General features: G+C 35.4%; 1 protein-coding gene and 1 long non-coding RNA gene across 2 annotated transcripts; both read left to right on the top strand.

The window, feature by feature from the left end:
* Positions 1-7,582: 7,582 nt before the first annotated feature.
* CER9 (RING/U-box superfamily protein) lies at positions 7,583-14,795 on the top strand. Its single transcript, XM_028065190.2, has 9 exons — positions 7,583-8,096; positions 8,944-9,636; positions 10,659-11,423; positions 11,512-11,723; positions 11,808-12,164; positions 12,278-12,435; positions 12,517-12,680; positions 12,786-12,932; positions 13,991-14,795. The coding sequence occupies exons 1-9, from the start codon at positions 7,734-7,736 to the stop codon at positions 14,495-14,497; spliced, it is 3,366 nt and encodes a 1,121-aa protein (XP_027920991.1). The 5' UTR covers positions 7,583-7,733; the 3' UTR covers positions 14,498-14,795.
* A 5-nt stretch (positions 14,796-14,800) lies between these two features.
* On the top strand, positions 14,801-15,264 carry LOC146887643 (uncharacterized). Its single transcript, XR_014993702.1, has 2 exons — positions 14,801-14,940; positions 15,051-15,264. It is a non-coding gene; the product is annotated as an uncharacterized LOC146887643 (long non-coding RNA).
* The last annotated feature ends 3,911 nt before the right edge of the window (positions 15,265-19,175 follow it).

A 19,175-nucleotide genomic window follows, 5' to 3' on the forward strand; every position in this document is an offset into this window, starting at 1 on the left:
CTTTATGACCATGTCCACGACCATGATCACTAGCACGTGTAACATCCCTAAGAAATATTACTTAATTAAGTAAATAAATATAGAAAATGAAATTCAAACGTCGCAATTTTATTATTCCCAAACGCGGGAAAATTTAAAATGTTAAACAACGCATCAGAATTTATAAAATAGTAGCAATAAAAGCATTACAATTTCCAAAATCCAATACAATAATAAAAGAAAACATGGTAAAATCCCTAGCTCTAGTCCCAAGCTAGCCCTCACTCCGTCGCCTGTGCATCCACAACATCACCTGTATCATCATTTGCTCCCGTGTAAATAATTACATGATCATCGCCAAGCACAAACAGAAAGGGTGAGCTTATAAAAAGAAAAACAACACATAAAGTAGCAGAATAAAAGCAATACCCCTATCTCATTAATACTAGTTAGTTCTTGGCCAAGACCTTATCCCCAAGGCTTTTCAACCTTCACAACTCACAGATAGTTAGCCTCAGATTCAGGGTTTATGATGCTCACAGAAACCTGCCCGCTCGTGGTCCTGCCTCTACGAACCTCCTTGCTTGTAGTCCTGCTCTACGAACCTCCCCGTTCGTAGTCCTGCTCTACAGACCTACCCGCTCGTAGTCTAACACACGTGATCCACCAGTTACGTACCTCCCCGCACGCAGCATCTCTCAAGTGTGAGCACAGAACATATGAACCTACCTCGCTCGTATCCCCATACGAGAGTAATAGGATATGAACCTCTCCGCTCATATCATCACGTGTTCACCACCATCCATGAACCTACCCGCTCATGGCACAACATTCCTTGATCCAAGTCTCACATCACAACATGATAACAAAAATAAGAAAAACACACTACATTACACAAAGTACATACTCAAGCTGGTTTTAGGGATTCCAATGCTTCCACGAATCTGCCCACTCGTGGTCCAACTCTACGAACCTCCCCACTCGCAGCATCTCTCAAGTGACCATGGAACATACGAACCTCCCCGCTCGTATCCCCACACGAGAGTATCAGGATATGAACCTCCCCGCTCATATCATCACGTGTTTATCACCAATCAAGAACCTACCTGCTCATGACAACATCAAGCATATCCCAAACCAAGACCAACACAACAAGTCATACAAAATATATCACAACGCACCCTGCCACTACACCATCGTCTAGCGCAGCCTAAGCATCGCTAGGCGAAATGGCAATACAGACCGCCTGGCAATTCCACATCATCGTTGGGCGCCACAACTCACAAGACATCCTTGTTTCTTACTATAGCCTGGCGGTTCACTCTACATCGTCAGGCGCTACACCAGTAATGTGACACTACTGGTTTTAGGTACTCTAATTCATTTCCTAGAATTCAACCATTCAATTCTCAAACATCCAGAAATCAACATACACATTCATATATTCCAAATTACAACATCATAACACATATGCATCTTTCAAGTATAAGCATACATTCCTCTCTTTTATAATCCATATATACTAACCTCTTAAATCAATTCCAACACACACTTTATTTTTCTCCTTCTCATTTTCCCAACCCTTTGCATGCTTATAATTCACATACCCCACATAAGACACAATCAAAGCTATATACTTATTTCGCATGCCTTCGCAATTCCATTACATTTAAAGTATGATTATCATGTTCCCATACTTTCCTGAAACCCGTAATGATCATGCAACACTCGGTCATAGTGATATCATCAATAGTGGCCTTATTCACAAACTTATAACATCATACATTCGAGCTAACATATATAGGTTCATATATTCAACATGTCTCAGCAAGCACTATCAAAAACATACTCATCAATCACACACACACACACACACACACACACACATATATATATATATATATATATATACACATTCACCAATCAAGGTCATACCAGCACTCTAGCACACTTAATCATCCATTAGTAATCATACTATTAGGGAATTCAAACAACCAATCATGAGTGACGTATATCTCCCTCTGTAGGCATCCAATTCAAATCTCCGTCGTTCAAAGTGAAGAACAACATGTTGTCTAAAATTTCACCTAAATCGGACGGTTAACGAATCGAGAAACGCAGTTTTATGAAAACTACGCAAACCAGAAAAATATGTGGCGCCTAGCGCCTAGAAATCAAGAGCTTGGCGCCTAGCGGTATAAAACTTGCGCCCAGCAGTTCCTGCTGCGTGAAAAGTATGAAAAATAGCATTTTTGCACAATATTCGCGTCGCCTGGCAGGGTCACCTTTGCTGCTAGGCGGTTCATCACAAAAAACCCAGAATTGGGTTAACTCTCATGCGTCGCCTAGCGGTATATTCGAAGCCGCCAGGCGATTTCCAGAAACGCGAAAATAACATGCTTTTGATCATGCAGAGCATGTTATTCAAACATTACAACAAGATAATAATAACAGATAATTCATACACATAAAGGAACTCCCCTAACCTGTTAATCCTTGCTCAATATGGAGGAATTAAGACTTCTCTTGTGCCACCACTAGTCCAACCTTGGCCTTCTCCCAATACACTTGATGCTCTTATCAATTTCCACAAAAAACTCACCTTTAGACTCTCTTTTCCACTGTCAAATTCGTTTTTCTCTACCCCTTCACGTTTTCCTCTATTTTTTCACCAAAAACTCTCTAATTAGACCCTTAATGCTTGTTAATGATAGGGGAAACGAAAATGGCTTTGAATTAGGTGTTAATGACCATTCAAAGACCATTATTGATTATCTCCCAGCCCACTAAGTTGTCTCCCAGGCTAGGGTTTTATGCCTTTTCATCTCCATGCCAAAGGAAATTTTGGTAAAAAGAAAGTTAAATTCATTCTTAGTAATACAAAGTCAATGCCCAACTAATTCAACCAATTCATGTTTCATGATAACTTTTATAATTTTAAGGTTACATTATCAAATATAACATTAAAATAATACACTTATTAAAATAGCATACATAGGACTCGAACCCAATTCCTTTTAATATAAGGAAGTACTCTTAACCACTTAAGCTAGTACTTTTCCACATCATAACAAACCACATTAAATTCCATAAAGGCTCCCACGACCCGCATTTATTATATAATGATTTATTTAATTATTTAAATTTCTCGGGTCTTACAGCACGACCATGACCATGACCACAACCAGGAAACTAAGATCAAATATTGCTGCATTCACTTGTTGGAATGGAGCAGAACCAATGGGGCAAACCTCATAATTTGTTATCAAACTCTCATTATTTTGTTTAGCCACGAGAAGACATAAAATTAATTCAGAATATTTGTGAAATCTTTTTCACGATATTGTTGTTGTAGGAGAAAATTAGTTGCTCATATGCTTTATTTCTTTCTTTAATGGCATCACTAAGACTCATTGCATCTAAATGTATTTCAGCATCTAATATCCAATATAAGTAATTCTTCCCTATAATATCATCGACTATAAATTCAAATTTTGTAAGGTTTGACACTCATAAAAAAATATTAATAATAATCATTTTTCATAGAAAAAACTATAAAAATAATAAAACAATATAAATTTACAGTAAACAATGTAATCATAAAAAGTGAACAAAAAATTCTATAATTCTATGAATATATAAAGATTTTAACATAACACGTAACGTTCGTTGGCTTATGAAGAATAGAAAAGATAGAAAATTATAATTTGTTGATAAAGTAAGAATATGGTTTATAGTGTATATAATATATTTATATTAACAAACTTATAATAAATGAATAATGAAAACTGAGTGTAGCAAATACGAAAGAAAAAATAATTAATAGTTTATAGATAAGCACGTACTACTCTAAAATAAATTATCACCTAACTCAGTTGGTTAGAATCCTCGTGTTGATAACATGTTATCTATAACAATATATAAAGAAGATACTTTTTTTTGCGTCCACATTTCGTTATTCTAGTTTTACCCTTAATTATTATTTTAAAACTTAATTATTTTATAAATAGTTTACTTTTAACCGTTATTCTAAAAACATATTTTAACAGTTATTTTAAAAACTTCTTTTGTGTATATATTTTATTTTTATAATTTTACATTTAAAAACTATTTTAAAAATTAATTATATATTTCTTATTGATCTTAACTTAAATTTCTATGAAAATTAAAAAAATGTGAAGACACAAGCGCGACAATGCTCGTGTTTTCGTTAGTAAAATATAAAGTTGATCAAAGAAAGTAGAAGAGGAAAGAGAAAGAACAAAAGAGAATAAAGACTAATTTTTGGTATCTTATTACTAAGAGGAAAATTCATATCTATACATACAAAAAGGCAACCCAAAGTATATAAATCAAGAGTTACAAGTAGTTAAATCATTAATTCATTAATTGCATATTAAAGGACCTATGCTACCTCAAGAAATATATAAACAAAAATAATTTATGTAAAAGATTATTATTTTTATTTATTATTTATGTTTAAGACTACATTAATTACTTTCAGTTATTCATATATTATCTTGGACACACACATATATGAATATGACACAAATGCGAACACATAGACATTTGTGTGTGTGTGTGTGGGCGGGTGTGGGTGTGTGGGGGTGGATGTGGGTGTGGGTGGGTGTGTGTGTGTGTGTGTGTGTGTGTTTGTGTGTGGGGTATGTATGGGGGTGTGTGTGTGTGTGGGTGTGGGTGTGTGTGTGTGGGTGTGTGTGTGTGTGTGTGGTGGGTGGGTGTGTCTTTTTTTTTTCAGCATTTAATATCCAAGATAAGTAATTATTGTCCATAATATCATTGGCGACAAATTCAAATTTTGGAAGTTTGACATGTTTAGAATTAGCTCATAGAAAATATTGTGTGTGTGTGTGTTTTTTTTTTCTTTAATGACATCACCATAATTCATTGCATATAAGTGTATTTCAACATCTAATATGCAAGATAAGTAATTATTCCCCATAATATCATTGGTCACAAATTCAAATTTTGCAAGTTTGACATGTTTAGAATTAGCTCATAAAAAAATATTAATAATAATAATTATTATAATCATTTTTCATGTATGAAACTATAAAAATTGTTCTTATAGGACCAAAGTGTACTCCTCAAGTTTACCTAGTTGTCCTGGTACTCGGCTTCTGATGGATCCTTCCTTGCTCTAGTGGTCATCTCGAACCAGCGCAGGGGTGCTTCCAAAAGATACTCCGATGCCTAAGTCAGCACTAGTTCTGTCAAGGATTCAGAGAATATTTAATGCGTAATCAATGCATAGAATAATGTGTTATTTATACCCTTTTTTACTTGTGGGTCCTACCTGACATGGTCTTCTAGGCCTAAATTCCCTTTTCAGTTACCTCTGGGTCCAGTGCTAAGGAGTAAATTACCAAGAGGTCCTTTGGAAGTTACTGGTAATCGCCAATAGGTCGTGGTGTGTGTTCGGTATTCGGTATGCGGCCATGTGGATCTAAGTGGTCGGGTCCTTCTTGTCTGCCTAACTATCGAGTGATCGTCACTGGGTGCGGCCTACTTCACTAGGGCTCTAAGGAGTAAGCGACTTAAGAGAGGCGCTAGAGGCCACACTCTTCAAGGGGGTATAGTGCCAGCACGTGGTTCGGAGGGTTGTTACTAGTCACAAGTCGTATCGATGGCTCCCATCTTGGAGTGGGCGGCTCTGGGGAATGCTGATGACTGTCTGCTGTTTATGGTAATCTCGTTCTGGAGTAGGCAGCTCTGAGGGGTGTTGAGGGTCGTGTGCCATAAAGGGTAACCCTTAGTCTGGAGTGGTCGGCCTTGAAGGTTGTTGAGGATCGTATATTCGTGGTGTGGTTGGGACAAAAACGATAAAAAAAATAAATTTGTCATAAACAATGTAACCATAAAAAGTGAACAAAAAAAAATCTATAATTCTATAAATATATAAAGATTTTAACATAATGCATAACATTTGTTGACTTATGAAGAATACAAAAGATAGAAATGTTAGAATTAATTGACGAATTAATTTTATTAGTGACTCATTTGAAATATTATGATGGCCCAATTGTGATTTAATAAAATTTAAAGACTTATTGGTTATTATGATGAATGTTGGTTTATAAAAGGGATTGGAGTTCTGTCTCTGACCATAAGGTTCTTTTCACAGTAACCAATCAAGAACGTGTAAGAAGAGAAAAGAGAGGCAAAGAGATAGACTGAAAAACGGTGTAAAGAATACAAATTGAAGAACGCATATTCACAGGATCTCTTATGGATCAAGGTTAGTGCTCTATTATGTTTTATCGTGTGAGAATCTTGAATTCTAAAGACCCTTAATTATTTTACAAGAAAATTATAACTTGTTGATATAGTTAGAATATAGTTTATAATGTATAAAATAAATTTATATTAACAAACTTATATTAAATGAATAATGAGAAATGAGTGCAACAAATATGAAAGGAAAAATAATTAATATTATATATATAAACATGTATTACTCTATAAAAAAAATTGTTATCTAACTCAATTGGTTAGAATCCTCGTGTTGATAACATGTCAGAAAATATAAAACTTATAATAAAGAGAGGTAGAAGAGAGAACGGAGAACAAAAGAGAATGAAAACTAATCAATCATAATTATACATACACAAATGCAACCTAAAGTATATAAATTAAGAATTACACATAATTAATACAAATATTTAATTTTAGAATAGTCAATCATATGAATCAGAATAACTCCATATCAACGATCATTAATTCATTGCCATTTATATTTATATTGTATTTAAACTTGTAATTAATTGTTTATAATATAATTGATAGTAAAGTTTACATATATTATGTATTTATTAATATTTATAACATTTATATTGTATTTAAACTCGTAATTAATTGTTCTATTAGCTTTTATTAATATTTATATACCCTAATATAATAAAAAAATAAAAAATAAAATATGAATAATAAATAAATATTTTATCTTTATGTTTTATATTTATATATTTCAATTCGTACAATTTCATTTTTTATTTAATTTGTTCTGTTTTCATTCTCTCACTTTCAATTTTCTATGTACGTAACTTAGAGATTTTTTATATTTTAAATCAAATTTAGTTTGATACCTCAGTAATTTTTAATTGTGAAATCAATTCTTTAACCTTTCGAAAATATGACATTCTTTTAATATGTAATTTTATCATTATCAAAATTAGTTAAGAAAAATTCAATATAACAACAAAAATTCAATGAAGGTGGTCCTAATCAATAAAGTTATAGATAAAATTAGTTGTCAAAATTAATATTTCGAACCAATACTTGAACAGAAAATACAATAATTAAAAGCATATTTTAAAACAATATAAGATTCATTCAATATTAATCGTTATCCGAAGAAAATCAACCTAAAGTCAAAACATAATTTTAATGATATTGAAGAATTAGTAATTAATATTTTGATACATAGATTTTGGCGTCGAGCATTACCATAAAATAGGTAGAACAAATCAGACGGTGCCACGTGATCCAAAACCCACATGACCATATACGTCACCCAACACCTACACATTGGCGTAATATACTATAACCACCGAACGAGGGCAATCTCGGGAAAACCCTAAATCTCCACGGCAAAATCTTCGATCACTCTCCATTTTCTCTCATCTCTTTCCCCCTTTTTTCTCTCCTTCATTTTCTCGCCCTCACCGACTTTCTCCCTGACCCGCCCTGACTCACCGCCGACTCGGTCCCCGGCCGTTTCGGTCCAAACCGTCATGGAGATCGCTCACGAACCACCTCCTTCCCTCGACGGAGGCCCCATCCCCGTCGAGACACTCGCCAATTCCCCGTCGTCGTCTTCCCCTTCATCCTCCTCTTCCTCCTCCTCCGCTTCGTCGCCGCGCGGTTCCAAGGGAAAGGAGATCGAGTCTACCTCTTCGGTGACGGGAACGGCAGCTGTGCCAGCCAAGTACGATGATGAGGAGGAGGAGGAAGAGGACGTGTGCCGGATTTGCCGGAACCCTGGCGACGCCGAGAATCCACTTCGGTATCCGTGCGCTTGCAGCGGGAGCATCAAATTTGTGCATCAGGATTGTCTCCTTCAGTGGCTTAATCACAGCAACGCGCGTCAATGCGAGGTTTTACCCTATCCGATCTTCAACGTGAATTAACATGTTTTTGTTGGATTTCTGATCCGAATATTTTTGTGTTTGGGACTTGTTCTTGTGTAAACGACGTGGTAATAGTTATTTTTATCGTAGAGTAGCGTGTATTTTGTACTGCTTCTGTTTTATGAATGAAGCTAGGTCTTATGGGAACTTGTGCTGGAATAAGTTGTCCAGTAATGAAGTTAAAGATTCAGAAATTTCTTAATTTGTCATTTTGTTGCTAAGGATGATTGAAAGTGGAAACCAAAAGGGCTGTCATATGTTAGATTACTCTTCATGTTAAAATATTGAACGGCTAATGCTGGAAATGTATTATACCCGTTTATGCCTAATGTTTATAGTTGAAAGCTAAAGTCGGTTTCTGAGGCACAACAATTTTAAATTTTGAACTTGATAGCATAAACAAAAAGCGATTAAAAAGTAATCATCTTCTTATAAGAGTTAATTAAGCATGCTATAGATTTGTTTTTGTAAATTATGCAAATGCTATGCTAAATAGTAGGTTTTCTACCCGTTTATGCCTAATGTTTATAGTTGAAAGCTAAAGTCGGTTTCTGAGGCACCTCAGTTTGCAATTTTGAACTTAATAGCATAAACAAAAAGAGAATAAAAAAAAATCACTCTTGGTCTTACAGGAGTTAATTAAGCACGCTATAGATTTGTTTTTGTAAATTATGCAAATGCTATGTTAAATGGTAGGTTTTCTATTCCAAAATCTGTCAAAAGTAAATTAATCCCTCCTTGCACCATTTTTATGTACCTGTTTCTTCCTTATTGGAAATTTTTTTCTTCTAAATGTGCTTCATATGTGCTGCAGGTCTGCAAGCATGCATTTTCATTCTCTCCTGTTTATGCTGAGAATGCCCCAGCTAGGTTACCTTTTCAAGAGTTTGTGGTTGGAATGGCAATGAAAGCATGCCATGTTCTTCAGTTCTTTTTGCGCCTGAGTTTTGTGCTATCTGTGTGGCTCTTAATTATACCTTTCATAACATTCTGGATATGGCGGTTAGCTTTTGTGAGGAGTTTAGGTGAAGCCCAGAGGTTATTCTTAAGCCATTTATCGACAGCGGTTATCTTGACCGATTGCCTCCATGGTTTTCTACTTTCTGCAAGCATTGTCTTCATTTTTCTTGGGGCCACTTCTTTGAGAGATTACTTTAGGCATTTGCGAGAAATTGGGGGTCAGGATGCTGATAGAGAAGATGAAGTGGACAGAAATGGTGCTCGAATGGCTAGAAGACCTCCTGTACAAGCTAATCGAAATGCAAATGGTGACGGGAATGGTGAAGAAGCTGGTGGAGCGCAAGGAATTGCAGGTGCAGGCCAAGTCATTAGAAGAAATGCTGAAAATGTTGCTGCACGGTGGGAGATGCAAGCTGCACGACTTGAGGCACATGTTGAACAGATGTTTGATGGTCTGGATGATGCTGATGGAGCAGAAGATGTTCCCTTTGATGAACTTGTTGGCATGCAGGGTCCAGTTTTTCATTTGGTTGAAAATGCATTTACTGTAAGTCTATCAACATGATTTTATTGAAACTGACCTTGATGAGGGAAGCCTTTTGAAAAGATAAAACTGCATAGGTTCAACTCATTTTTAAATAACTTCTGATTTAATGAATTTTAATAAATTACTAAATTCTATTACTTAGTCTTTATCAAAATGTATAAGATTATTGAGGTAGACAAGCTCTACTGTCTACCCAGCCATTATTTATATTATGTATGCAGACATGATCTTCTTGGTCTGCTTCTCTGGGGTAATGGATGAGATGCACCCTTGATAATTAACTTTTGTAATTCCATGTGGATGAAAGGATTTCATATGATATAAGCTCGTTAAAATTTGTTGTCTCTTTAATATTAATTATAAGTATTAAGTACTTTGGAACTTGTAATTGCATGATTTTCAATGGTTTTGTTGGAGATCTTACATTAACTCGAGATATGACAAAACCTCAATATATAAGTGGGTGCAAACCTCATCTTATAAGCTAGTTTTGTGGGGTGGAGTTAGGTTTAGATTTTACATTCTTAAGATGACAAGTTGGAAATCTTATGTTGGAGAGGTGTGTTGGAAATCTTACATTAACTAGAAATATAACCAAGTTATAGCATATATACGGGTCAAATCTAACCTTATAAGTTGGTTCGGCTTTATAAGATTGAGTTGGATTTGAATTCTACTTTTTGATAAGTTTGTTCACTCAAAATCAATTGTGGCATGAAGTTTTTATCATTAAAGAAAGCATTTGTAGTTCACTTTATTTTCCTTATGTTGATTGATCATTCTGTTGATGCTATTATGTGTAGTCTAAATTGTACTATATTTAACTGAAAATAAATATTTCTCTAATCATTTACCTATGCTTAGGGTTCATTGTTTATTACTGACCAAAGAAATTCTTATGCTTTTTAAATTGTTGCATTTTCTGATTAATTTTGTATGAAATCGTCTTGTTTTGTTCTCTGGAAAAATGAATTTGCAACTCACATTTCTTACTTCAAACTGAATTTATTTCCTCTAAGCAGGTGCTGGCGAGCAATATGATTTTCCTTGGTGTTGTAATCTTTGTGCCATTCTCTTTGGGTCGTATCATACTCCATTACCTATCCTGGTTCTTCTCAACTGCTAGTGGTCCTGTGTTGTCAGCTGTGGCCCCACTTGCAGACACGTCTCTTTCTCTGGCAAATATTACATTAAAGAATGCATTAACAGCTGTTAAGAACTTGTCATCTGAAACTCAAGAAAGTGGGCCAATTGGTCAGGTTGCAGAAATGGTGAAAGCGAATGCTAGTGAATTGAGTGAAATGTCAAACAACATAACATCTGCCTCAGCTGTTATCTTGAAAGGAGGGTCGATTGGAGCTTCGAGGCTTTCTGATGTTACTACTCTAGCTATTGGATATGTTTTTATACTTACTCTAATTTTCTGCTACTTTGGGATTGTTGCTTTAATTCGTTACACAAAGGGTGAACCTTTGACCATGGGAAGGTTTTATGGCATTGCTTCTATTGCAGAGACCATACCATCCCTCTTCAGGCAGTTTTTGGCAGCAATGAAGCATTTGATGACCATGGTTAAGGTTGCTTTCCTCTTAATCATTGAGCTCGGAGTATTTCCCTTGATGTGTGGTTGGTGGCTTGATGTTTGTACCATTCAGATGTTTGGGAAGACAATGGTTCACAGAGTTCAGTTCTTCTCTGCATCCCCTTTAGCAAGCTCACTGGTCCATTGGGTTGTTGGGATTGTGTACATGCTACAGATTAGCATATTTGTCAGTCTTCTTAGAGGGGTAACTTCTTGTCACATGATATGGTTTTTAAAGCCCTGCTTATATTGTTATTCACCGTTTCACATGATTTGTTTGTTTACAATGGCAGGTTTTACGTAATGGAGTTTTGTACTTCCTCCGGGACCCTGCGGATCCAAACTATAATCCATTTCGTGATCTTATAGATGATCCTGTGCACAAACATGCTCGCAGGGTTCTATTATCTGTTGCAGTTTATGGGAGTCTGATTGTGATGCTGGTATTCTTGCCTGTCAAACTTGCCATGCGGATGGCACCTTCGATTTTCCCACTTGACATATCGTAAGCTAGCCCCTTAATCAATTTTGGTAGTTTCCATGGATTTTGTATCACATTTTTAAATTGTGAATATGAATGTTTTTGCAGGGTATCTGATCCATTCACTGAAATTCCAGCTGACATGCTTCTCTTTCAGATTTGTATCCCATTTGCTATTGAGCATTTTAAGTTGAGGACAACTATAAAATCCCTACTGCGCTATTGGTTTACTGCTGTTGGTTGGGCTCTTGGTTTGACTGATTTCTTACTGCCTAGGCCTGATGACAGTGTAAATCAAGATAATGGAAATGGAGAGCCAGGTAGGCAAGAAAGGCTACAAGTAGTACATGCTGGAGTGCATGATATGGGCTTGATGCCATTTGCAGGCGAAAACAGGGCCATTAGTACAGTGGGAGAACTGAATTCTGGAGAGGACTATGAGAATGATGAGCAATCGGACTCTGAGTGAGTTCCCTTCTAATTGAAATCTAGCAGAGTCATCAGTTTCTTTGCATATGCTTGTTTTAGCTGTTGTTAGTTACCCTGTCACCATCTAATTAAATATTTTGCTATTGCAGTTATGCCTTTGTGCTTCGCATTGTTCTTTTGCTGGTGATTGCGTGGATGACACTCCTGGTCTTCAACTCTGCTCTGATAGTTGTACCAATTTCACTTGGCCGGGCACTTTTCAATTTTATTCCTCGCCTTCCCATAACTCATGGGATTAAATGCAATGGTATGTAAATGATTGAACTAGCTTTTCAGTCACTGGGCTTTATAACTTTTCATGTGTTTATGACCTTATTTGTTTTCACAGATCTGTATGCATTTATCATTGGAAGCTATGTAATCTGGACTGCTGTTGCTGGAGTTAGATACTCAATTGAACAGATAAGAAAAAGGAGAGCTTCTGTTTTGTTTGGCCAAGTATGGAAATGGTGTGGTATTCTGGTGAAGAGTTCTGCACTTCTGTCTATATGGGTAAGGATGATCCTGTTGCTAATCACTGTGTTACTGAAGCTGGTCATTTGATTTTGCATATATCTGTATTTGCTTGTAAGTATACTAATTCCTATTTTTTGTCAGATATTCATTATCCCAGTGCTAATTGGTCTTCTCTTTGAGCTTTTGGTGATTGTGCCAATGAGAGTTCCTGTGGATGAAAGTCCAGTATTCCTCCTTTATCAAGACTGGGCATTAGGCCTTATATTCCTGAAGATATGGACTAGATTGGTGAGTTTGTTTCCTTTTATTATCATCTTTTTTCCTGGCTTTAATTTTTCTGGTACAAAACTTTTATAAGTTTATTAAATACTGAATGGTATGTACAAAATATATTGAGTGATATGATCTATATAACCTCCTTTTTGCGTATAAAAAAAGAGAAAAATCTTTCTGCTGCTGTACACTATTTTGGGTAAATTTATCCTGCTGCATCAGTATTTATGCTATCAATTCTCTGGAATATTTTTCTCGTATATGTTTATTTTCACCCCAATGGCATTATGTGATTCATGTAGCCCCAACCACTCTTAGTGCAAGACTTCTTGTTACGTTTTTTCTTGTTTGTTTCCTCATCCATTATTGCCATGAAAGACTAACCAAGTTTTATGCTAGTTGCTGACAACCTAACTTAAATCTCATTGTAATCTGGGCTGGGGAATTTGGGACTGGTTTGTAAGTGTTGGCTTCAAATCACAAAGAAGGTAGTATATAATGCCAATGACATGTTTTATTGATGTTGCTAACACCATTGTGGGGGTAAAGGTTGGTCATTTCTTCATATTTCTGGTATAATTTTTTTTGGGTGCATGGTATGTTTCTTCATTTTCTGGTAGACAAAAAAAAAATTAAAGCATAATAGGGTATTGTGAACTTAAGGGGGTGGGGTCAAATTCGCAAGGGTTGATAAATACTGAATTTTGAATGATTTATAGTAGGTTGGTAAGAATGAATTTAGAGGGAAAGTCTGAGTGAGTTTTCTTGGTTTCTTGGAATTGTAATCAGAGGAAAGCGTTTTACTTGGATATTTAGTTGATGAACTACAACTTAGTTTGTTTACCATGAGCGAATTTCAGATGATCAATTTCCATTCAGCTGACGAATATGGGAAATCTTTTCTTAACAAACTAACAATTTGAGTTGTCACCTTTTGCTGTTCCCTTATGTGTTAAATTTATTTGTGACGTCCCGTTTGTAAATGATTGTGTATCTCCCAAACGTTTGTGACATGATTGAGTTGAATGTGTCTATTTGCTATTTTTACGTTGTTGACTTGGTTCTTTCATTAGGTTATGTTGGACCACATGATGCCTTTGGTGGATGAAAGTTGGCGAGTCAAATTTGAGAGGGTGAGAGAGGATGGGTTCTCCAGGTTGCAAGGTCTTTGGGTTCTTCGGGAGATTGTACTTCCGATCATAATGAAGTTGCTGACGGCATTATGTGTACCTTATGTTTTGGCCAAAGGTGTATTTCCAGTGCTTGGGTATCCGTTGGTTATCAATTCTGCTGTGTATCGGTTTGCATGGTTGGGATGCCTCTGTTTCAGTTTCTTGTGCTTCTGTGCTAAGAGATTCCATGTCTGGTTCACAAATCTCCATAACTCAATACGTGATGACCGGTATCTCATTGGCCGAAGGTTGCATAACTACGGAGAACATGTTGAGAAAGCAAATGAAGCAGGAACTTCTACAGAATTGCAGGACACTATTTTACTTGGTACGGGCTTAAATCAACAAGATCATGATGCAGATGTTGGACTACGGTTGAGGCGTGTAAATCATCAACAGGTAGGCTGAAATGTATTTTCAGGTAGGAAGGCCACTGTAGGTTGGTGAAGCCTCTCGGGCAGACGAGGTTCGTGAATCTCATGTATACTCCACCTGTTTTGGGTACTTATAACACCTCGTCATGACACACCTGTGCTGTAGTTAACACTTAATTTCTGTGCGTGCTTTCTTGTTTAAATTTAGCTAAAAGGGGGAAAATAAAATTGTTGATAGCGCATTTTTTTTTTCTAAATAATTCTTTGTGAAATAGGGAAGCTGAAGGCATGCTATGAGATATATACTTAATAACATAGTTATTGTAGTTAAATGTTATGGTAGTTTGATTGATACTTCTAACTGGTTAAACGTTGCTGAAATCTATGTACCCTTGCATGAAAGATTTCCCTGTATATCGCAACGCAAATTGATACATCCTTTCAGCAGAAAGGCGAAAGCTCAGTCGAAATTAAAATGTAATAACCACTTCAAAATTTAAATCCTACTCTGAATTCTAGACATATTAAATATATAGATGATATTTCAAATTGTGGAGTCTACCCATGTTGAATTCTATTTGATGTAGGGGTGCTTATCGGGTGACTGAGTATCAATTATATCAGTACAGCACTATCCAAAACCGTATTATTTACTTAAGCTGGTGACGCCAGATGGTAACAACGTTAGAAGTAATTTCTTGAAATATAGGTGATGTTCCAAGATTCAATACAGAGGCTTTGGCTTTGGCTTGTTAAATTATATTGTAATAGTTAAAGAAAAGAAATAAGTTTTTTGACCCACCTTATGTGGTAGTTGAGGTGTACTTTTTTTTTTTCATTTGCAATTATTTGGAATGGCTTATGGTGGAAAGTAGAATGCACACCGGACGAGGGAAATGAAAGGACGCGGGGTGATGAGCATTTGAAAGAGAAAACTAAGTTTCACTTTCACTCTCTCTCGTTTGTCGACAGGAAATCGCTTTTCCCTTGAGATCAGAAATAGAAATTCTAATAATCATTGTCATATCCTATTTCATGTTTATCTAAATCAAAGAAAAATTAACCCTTGAGATGATGATTACTTAACCTAGAATTCATATTCAATCATTCCACACCAAATTGTATTCAATCTCAAAACAATATGAACTCTAAGAAAATAGATTAAAATGAGAAACTTTATTAATTAAATGTTATAATATTACATTTAAAAATCATAATTCAAATTCATCTACGCAAGATCAATAACAATTAATCCATTCCCCATTTCTCCACCTCACACAACCCAAATCTATGTATGTATAATCAATTCGGAAAACATTGAATTCATGCACAATAGAGGTTTCAATTTCATTCTCATTATTGTGAATCATAAGATTTTATTAAATCATAAACTGATTCCAAACACAATAAAGAATCAATTAATCTAATCATACTTATGTTGAATCTCTTCCTTTCTCCCCATTTGCACATTTAGTTGACTCAACTTTTATGTTGTCTAGGCGAAAAACCTAAAGAACCTAGTTTGATCCTTAGCAAAATCCTTTACTTAAACAAAATTGATATCACACAAAATATAATAAAGTAGCCTTGGAGTTACGATATAACAAGTAACAAAATGGTTCATTTCATAGTAATTATGAATAACTTACATACAAGTATTTCATATTACCACTAATTGGAATACAAGAGTGTATCGCCAAATCTTTCCACATTTAGCATATGTGAAGACCATAACAAAATAAACAGGCAAATACGAGGATTTCGTAAACTTACTAGTTTATTTCACATATGAACACCAGAATACAAGGACCAACTCTTTCGCCCTTGTAGTGTCCGCTAGAACCATCAACTCTAACATTGAAGCCACGAACCCACTACATCTTCAAGGCTGAACACTCCAACCACTTTAGCTTCGAAATAGGGTATTTGGAGCTCAACCAGTTGGGAAAAGTTTCAAAACTTTTTCAATTGAAGAAGAAGAAAATGTAAATTAATATAGCACTTCACACCTTTTATGCAATAATTTAATTTATATTGATACACATGCATTCACCAATAAACCAATTCTCAACATATGATTAACCCAAAGGAACATTCAAATTCATATAGATTTACAACATAACCCAATCATGCTTCCAACTCATGCCACATTAGTAGTTACTTGAAATTATCAAGAATTTATTCATGCATTTTAAAGACTTTCAAACCAGCAATCATGAGTAACATATATCTCTAGCTATTAATCTTCAAATAAAATCTCCACCGTTCAAAGTGAAGAACTACATGTTATGGACCACCTGTCAAAATTTTACTTAAATCGACAGTTAACGAATCGAGAAATGCAATTTTACAAAAACTGTGCAGACCAGAAAAACGATGGCGCCTAGCGCCTAAAAGTCAGGAACCTGACGCCTAGCAGTATAAAACCAGCGTCCGACAGTTCTTGTTGCGCAAAAAGTACGAAAAACAACACTTTTTCATCAAAAGAACACCAACACGCATTGCCTGGCAGCAACTCTTCACCGCCAGGCGATTCTTACCAGAAACCCAGAAGTTGGAATGTTTTAATATGAGTCGCTTGGCGACTTTGGAGGCCCGCTAGACGATTTCTGGAAATTTTCCAGAAATGCGAACACAAGGAGAATTTGATCATAAAGGCATTATGTTCACGCATTATACAATGAAAAACATCACTAAATTAATATATCTTCAAAGTAAGAGCATGATAATTCAATTTCTATTAACCCGCATACCAAATCAAGAGATTATCAAGCACCCAAAGTATCCCACACATCACAGGACTCAAAAAGGGCAACAATAGTTCCGCCAGGTGGTTCATACCCCTAACCCAAAAATTGGGTTCACATTTCATGCGTTGCTTGACAAGTCTTCAATGCCGTTAGGTGGTTTCTGAAAAAATTTAGAAACGTGAAGAAATCCAGAATGAATGAATAGAAGAGCAATCATACATCATACTATTCATGAAATTACGATAAATACAATCAAGTATTGGTTCAGCTCCCCTAACCTGGTTTCCTCGCTTCCAATTTGCAAAACTTATGATCCTTGATGATAGCAAAATCTCACTCCTTGACACCTTCTAATTTTTCCACATTCAGTGGCTTCCAAATACCCTCTTAGCTCTCTCTTTTTAGTGTAGATTGATTAGAAGTATCAAAAGGACTCTACCTCACTCTTAACTTCCTATTATTCTCACCTCCCACTCTAATTTTTAGCAAAAAGGAACCTTATTTCACATAAGCCAAGCTTTAAACACATAACCACACCATTATCAAGTCAATGCATAACCATTCAACCAATTCATGATAATTCCTATACATCTAAGAATTTATAATCACTCATCATGATTAAGTATATCATTAAAATTAATAAACTATTAAAATAACATACAAAGGCATATACTAGACTCAAACCCAAGTTCGTTCATTCATAATAACTAAGTACTTTTAACCATTTGAGCTAGTACTTTTCCACGTCATAAACCCCAACATTAAATGACATAAAGGTTCCCACTATCCGTATTTATTAAATAATTATTTACTTAATCACTTAAATTTCTCGGGTCTTACACTAGACATATTCAAAAATATTATTTTAAGTGGAAAACAGACAACAAAGGCAAGAAGGACAAGAAGAAATAGAATGGTCATGATAATGATCATGTCACTACTACAACTACAAGTGGTGATCTTGCTCTTCTTCGTGACTATGAGGTAATTAATCTTGTATGTTATGAAAGCATGTGGAGTATTGATAGTTGTGCTACACTGCATGCTACACCGAGGAGAGAGTTCTTCACTTCTTACACTTCTGGTGATTGGTGTTGTCTAAGGTGATTGGTGTTGGTGATGTTTTCCTGCAAACCAACATGAGAATGCAGTTATTGATTAGAGGAGTCAAACATGCTCTTAATGCCCGTTTTAACTTAATCTTTGTGCATATGCTTAATGGTGGTGGTATGATAATAACTTTGGTTCTGGAAAGTGAAAATTCACCACAGGTAACTTGGTTGTGGCTAGAGGAGAAAAATAAGATAAATTGTGTAACACCCCAATTTTTGGATGTCATGGAAAGTTATAAAAGGAACACTTTTAGCAGAAATGATTATCGATAAAATGAACTTAAGTAAAAATTCATAATTGAATCTATTAAAAAAAATGTAGTTCAAATATCCATTGTCTAAAATTTTTAAATAACAACGACCTTGAAAATAAATTATATCGTCTTTAATACGTAATTTAACAACTTAATAAAAAAAATGAACATAAATCCCGAGTCCATCCCTTTCTCTCGTCAATCTACTCCATGTCAGAATCATCTGCAATTTTATCTGCTCCCATATAACACACGCGTCATATGATTATCCCACACACAACAAACACACAACACAAACAAATAGGGGTAAGCTAATCATAAACATTGATATATAACCGATATTTAGCGAAATAAGACATTTCACATAATACTCAACATCACATCCACTAAAATACTTAAACATAGTAAACATGCTTAAACATTGGGTCTTTAGGTATGATGGAAACCTTACTAAAACTTAACTCCACAAAGAGTCTTCAAATAAGGAAAACACTTCCAACATGCAACACATGTGAGCTAAAGATTGTTGACAAAACTACTGCCACATCTAAACACCCTTCGAGCCAACCTGCTCGTCAAAGACAAAAAAACCAAAT

This window comes from Vigna unguiculata, chromosome 3 (genome assembly GCF_037176805.1).
Source record: "Vigna unguiculata cultivar grain cowpea cultivar isolate G323 ecotype 2 chromosome 3, ASM3717680v1, whole genome shotgun sequence".
NCBI lineage: Eukaryota > Viridiplantae > Streptophyta > Magnoliopsida > Fabales > Fabaceae > Vigna > Vigna unguiculata.

Excerpts from the sequence above, each read along its gene's own strand:
- CER9 (XM_028065190.2), top strand. The coding sequence starts at position 7,734 with ATGGAGATCGCTCACGAACCACCTCCTTCCCTCGACGGAGGCCCCATC. Across the intron at positions 8,097-8,943 it reads GCAACGCGCGTCAATGCGAG|GTCTGCAAGCATGCATTTTC; the intron begins GTTTTACCCTAT and ends TATGTGCTGCAG. Across the intron at positions 12,933-13,990 it reads TGAAGATATGGACTAGATTG|GTTATGTTGGACCACATGAT; the intron begins GTGAGTTTGTTT and ends TTCTTTCATTAG.